The 5,313-nt window shown below is 59.2% G+C and overlaps 1 protein-coding gene across 1 annotated transcript; it reads right to left on the bottom strand.

The window, feature by feature from the left end:
• Positions 1-2,394: 2,394 nt before the first annotated feature.
• On the bottom strand, positions 2,395-5,022 carry LOC309682250 (inhibin beta C chain-like; the record flags this gene model as incomplete). The annotated part of the gene is made up of 2 exons (XM_082496306.1): positions 2,395-3,137; positions 4,677-5,022. The coding sequence occupies 2 exons, from the start codon at positions 5,020-5,022 to the stop codon at positions 2,395-2,397; spliced, it is 1,089 nt and encodes a 362-aa protein (XP_082352432.1).
• Positions 5,023-5,313: the final 291 nt, after the last annotated feature.

Here is a 5,313-nt window from a genome sequence, read left to right as displayed (position 1 = left end):
GGCTGGGGAGCTGTTTCAGGGAAGGTACCTGTGCTCTGCAGGGCTGTGCAGCAGTGACAGGCAGCCAGCTCCACTCTGCTCTGGGCCCCATGGGGAGTGGGTGAAGTGCCTGGCAGGAGCACTGCGGGGCCAATAAGGGGAACTGGTGGCATCCCAGTGCTGCTCGAGGGCTTGCAGCACCTACAGATGCCTCAGCTCAGGGTGCTGGGCTTGTGCTGCCCTCAGCTGAGGCATCTGTAGGGCCATAGCGCACAGCCAACAGCTCCTCTGCCCCTCACTCAGCCCCTTTCTGCCTATGCCTGCTTCAGCCTCGAGAGCTCAGCACTGGCCCCAGAAAAGCTGTTTGTTCAATAAATAGAGACAGTGAAAAGAGGCGTTGGAAAAAGAAGAGAAGAAAACAGAAAAAAAAACAAACACCAAACCCTCTTTGGGTTTGCGCAAGTGGCCTTGGGTCCCAGACAGTATTGATCCCCGAGTTTTCCATCCTGCCTTTTCAGCAGCTGGGTTAGCGGGAACCCTTCAGGTCTGAGTCCTGGAGGCACCAGGGCCTGGAAGCATGGATCTCAGCCCGGTGGCTACTGCAACCTGATGGGGAGATGTGGGTCCCCACTCCAGCAGGGCTTGGTGGGAGCACCTGCCTCAGGACGCGTGCAATGAGGACAAACTCTGTCTCCTGCTAGTGGTTGTTCCATTCCCTGCTCAAGGTGCACAGGTCCTCTGGGGCAACGTGCATCCCGGCCCCCACCCCAGCCTGATCCTGTAGTGGGACAGCAGATGCAAAGCTGTCCTTCAAGCCAGATGGGGAGAGGGTCTAACATCACCCTCCTCCCTCTGCCGACTGTCTTGCCACCTAATTCAGCTCTGTCTCCAGCCTCTGGGGTAGGGTCGTCTGTGATCGCAGGGTGGACCATGGTGCTGCAGTCACCCAGCTCCACCCCAGCCATCTACATGCACCTCAGGGGATCGCCCCAGGAGCTCCCTTCGTGGACCACCCTCTCCCACCCCCCCGCACCCTCTCCCTGCTTTCTCAGCCCTCACGCATGGGGGACACGTGGGAAGCAGTGGAGAAACCCTAACGCGAGATTACGTAATGGGGCTGATGTGTCAGAGCTGCCCTTTGTCCCCAGCTCTCACGGCACTGACATGTCCCACTTTGCCGCCAGCCAGGCTGGTGAGGGGCAGCGAAGGGGGCAGTTGCTCCGGGCCGCGGGCCAGAGATGTGCCAAGAGGGAGCTGGCGTGGGGTTGCCTGCAAGGGTGGGTGTCCTGGGCACCGGGGCTTTGGCGGTCTTGCCTGCCAGTCTCTGTCCACTTTAAAAGGGAGAAAAGTTGCTCCGTTTTGTGCTGACTTGGGATGAGAATGGCCAAATACAGGTGGTTTTGGTGGTATGGAAAATTTGGCCCAACCAATGAATGGTGCCTTCCCTGGTGGAAAACACCCCCCCACGCCCCCCCACACCCCCCGTGTCTGGGGGCTCCCATGCCATGCCCTGAGCTGTGGGGGCCAGTAGCACTGCAGCCTTTGGGCACAGTGTGTCCTGGTGATGGATGCCCAGCCCCGCTGCCTGGGGCTTATGACCAAGTCATTGGTTAGAAGAGGACCACGCATGGCACAGTGGGACAGTTCTGTGCCCATCTTGGGGCTGTCTGTGTGAGGGCACATCCACCACCTTGCACTTTGGGGAGAGGTGGAAGATGTGCTGGCTAATGACAGGGCACACATATGTGTACACATACATGTGCATGCACTATGGCTGGGAGTCTTTTATTGCATACCAGGTAGCTGGGATGCTTGGAGAAGGAGATACTTTCCTTCCACTGAGATCAATTTCCCCTTCCTCACCCCCCTCAACGTCATGTCCAGCTGAGGAGTGGGGCCCCGTGGATGGCTCTCTCCCCTCTGGCCTAGCCATCCCCCAGCATCTTTCCAGCTTCTATCTCCCGCAGCAGCCTGAGGCAGCTGCTGCTGGGACCCGTTACCTGAAGAGCATGTGTTTGTGGTGCAGCACTGAGGGCTGCACCATGGCCTTGGTTGGGGACCAGCAGCGGGGCAAGCCGGGGCTGCCCTGAGCTGCCCGGGGAGTTGTGCCATGTAGAGTCCTGCAGGTAGAAGGGTCTGGTGTCCATCACGAGCCTGTCCCTGAGGCCATGGCTTGTGGGCAGAGGAATCCACGGGCAGATCTGAAGGGGGAAAAGAACCGTGTGGGAGGTGAGGGAGGAGAGGACTTGCAGGTTCAGTATCGCCCTTGATGCTTCAACCTCAGGAGGAGAAAACACCTTGGCTGGGTTCCCATCTCTCAGCAGTTCGCTGGGTCTCACACTGCCAGAGAGGGCCCGGGAGGAGGAGACCCCTGTGCAGTACAGGTCCTGCCCTCCTGCCTCCTCAGGCAGCTGGTCAAGTACAACCACAGGCATCGACAATCATGTCAGGGATGTCGGTCTTGACGATGTTGCTGTCTCGGTCATAGTAGAGCAGAGAGAGGGGGCGACGCTGTGTGGGCACACAGCAGGAGTCCACAGCCGCATCCGCATTGTTGGCTTTGATGAGGTTGAATACAGCTGTGTGGAAAGAGGCAGCAAGGCCGGGAATGCCAGCCATGTGCAGCGGGCAGAGCCCCGCACAATAATTCATGTGATATCCCTCCGGCTGGATGATCCAGTCCTCCCAACCGATCTCCTTGAAGTCCACAAAGAATTCCTTGCGGCAGCACATCTGAGAGTCCCCACTGCAATCGATGCCACGCCGCTGGACCCGGTGGGGTGTCCTGGCCTGGGCCTGGGCTGCCACAAACGGCCAGTGGGAATCACTGTGGACAGCCAGGAGGGGAGACCCCCAGTCCTCTGCCACCTCCAGCTCCACGGTGAGCCTCTGGCTCCCTCGGCTGAAGAGGCTCTGGACAGCTTGGCCCACGTCCAGCGTGACCCAGCCGGCCCTCCGCACCTCCAGCCGTGTCTCACTGGCCACGGTCACATTCAGCCCTGTTGGGTCTGGCTGCAAGAGTCTGACGGTGACGGGGTGCGTCCTGGGGACGGGGACTGCCCAAAACAGGTAGAGGGTGGCTTGCAGGATCTCAGTGCTCCCAGCCAGCTCCTGGGTGAAGCGGAAATGCAGGCGGACACTGTGGGAGGTGGAGGACCCTGTGCACAGAACCAAAAGCAGAGTCAGGAGGCGAAGGTGGGGAGGGGTGTCCCGTGGTCAGGGGCCACTGAGTTGGAGCCAGTGGGAGGTGTATACAAAGCAGGGAGTGGGGCACAGCACACACAGGCATCGAGGGGCCCCCACTCCCCTGCACTGCTGCTGCTCCTCCTTCTTGTGCCACTCTAAAGCAGCAGCATCTGGGCCCAGCGCTGAATGCAGCAACCTGGCTTGGTTCCACCTCCTCTGGCCTCATATCCCCCTTGTCAGTGAAGCTGCTGGAGGATTTTGGAGTAGGTTATCTGGCTATGTAAACCAGCCTTGGATTTAAGGCAGTCATGCTGATTTGCACCTCTAGGATTACCTCTGCTTTCCATGGCTGAGACCATCACCTGACATTGCTTCAGGATGTCCCACCCGCGCTGCTGCTGAGGCTGCAGAGCCACCTCTCCTTGCAAAGGAAGGTCTGACAGGGACTGTGAGAGTAGTGCTGGACTCCATGGCACAGCTCTGCCCGTGAGGACACAACCCCCCTCCTCTGTGGTGTGGCACAGCACAGTGGGGCGAGAGACTGGGCTCAGCCCCGTGGCTCACTCGGGCCCTTCCGCTTCCAGCAGACACTCCACTGAGCCAGGAGGTGACTCCATATTGCCCTTGTGTATTGGAACACAATGTACGGTGGAGGAGCATTGTTCTCAGGGGTCTTCAAGGATGTGGCAAGCCCCCTTGCTATCCCACAGCAGCCACATAAACTACACAAAGGGCTGTGAGGGGAGTGTGTGCCACCCCCCCTGCCTCACCAAGCAGCAGTTTGGGTTCGGCAAAGTGTCAGTGCAGAAGGATGCTCCACAGGATGGAGAGGTGATTCAGCTGCTTTCCAAAGGCGGCTGCATTTGCCTGGGAGAAGTGGAGGGTACAGGACCCTGTTTTTCCAGGGATACTTGTCAGGACCCCATAGCACGTGTTGGGGAGCTCTCTCCTCCCAGGAATGCAGCTGATTCTGGAGTGAAATGTGGCAGCCCACCGCTTTGGGTAGGAAGGTGAGACACAGCTAAGTGTGGGGCACAGATGGGCTTTGGGGACACACACCATGAGCTGATGGGGAATCTAGGCCTAAAATCGTGTTTTGAAAAACATGGCCATTTGACCCCTCCACCTCTAGCACAAGTAGGGAGGGTTCAAGAGAAATGGACAACAATTTTACAGAATACAGCAGTCCATCTTTGCTCCTGCGCCCACCCACTTGCCCCAACATGTCCCATGGTGAGGGGCAGCTGGTTGGGGTAAGCTGAGGACATGGATGCAAAGGTTCTGGATATGGAGCCTCTCATTGCCAGTCCTTCCAGCAGCAGTGTGCCCACCTGGTGCATACCCTGGCATTGCTTGCAGGAGCGTGATGCCCCTGTGCAGAGCTTTTGAAATGCCTGTGCAGAGAAGGAAACCTCTCACCACCTTCCCTCAGGCAAGAACTTCCTTCCCTCTGCGCCCCCCACCTCAGGGTCCATCCCACCATGCCCATGGGACACGGGATTTATACAGACCTGACTCAGCAAAGCTCAAGATCTCGTATTCCTGCACACCCATCCCAGGACGCAGGTGTGGGATGCTGCCGTCATGGGGCATCCCTGGGGAGAGGGCTGTGTCCATGCGCTGCGCACGCATCCTGTGGAGAGCGGTCAGCAGGGCCCCTCTGGATGTGGGCTGAGTGATGTTGGGCCTGTCTGGCAAGTGGAGCTTGGAGAGGATGCTCTGCTTTGCCAGCGCAATGAGGACGTCGCGCTGTGTAGTGGGGGCCAGTGCCGCCAGCCCACAGGCTGGGCACCACACTCCCTTGGGAGCCGCCATCCTCAGAAGGCTCAGGAGCAGGAAAGCCACCATGGGTGTCATCTTCGGCACCAGGAGGTGACAGCTTGGGGTCTCCGCAAATAGTGGTCCTCCAACTGTCCGATAAGCTGAAGTCAAACCAGGACAGCAGCACTGGGGCCAGGAGAGCAGAGCGCGGCAGCAGGACAGCAGTGCTGGACTCCGCAGGAGCAGAAAGCGAGGGAGTGCTTGTTCTCCTGACGTGGCCACAAATATTGGCTGATCCCGAGTGAGATAACCGCCCCTGTGATCCCACAGGAGGATCTCCCGTGCCTCTCCCGGGCACGGGGCAGCCGCAGCACGGCTCGGCCCCGG

This window comes from Vanellus vanellus, assembly GCF_965231255.1.
Source record: "Vanellus vanellus genome assembly, chromosome: 28".
NCBI lineage: Eukaryota > Metazoa > Chordata > Aves > Charadriiformes > Charadriidae > Vanellus > Vanellus vanellus.
Note: the sequence above shows the minus strand (reverse complement) of the source record. Positions and strands in the feature narration are given on the sequence as shown.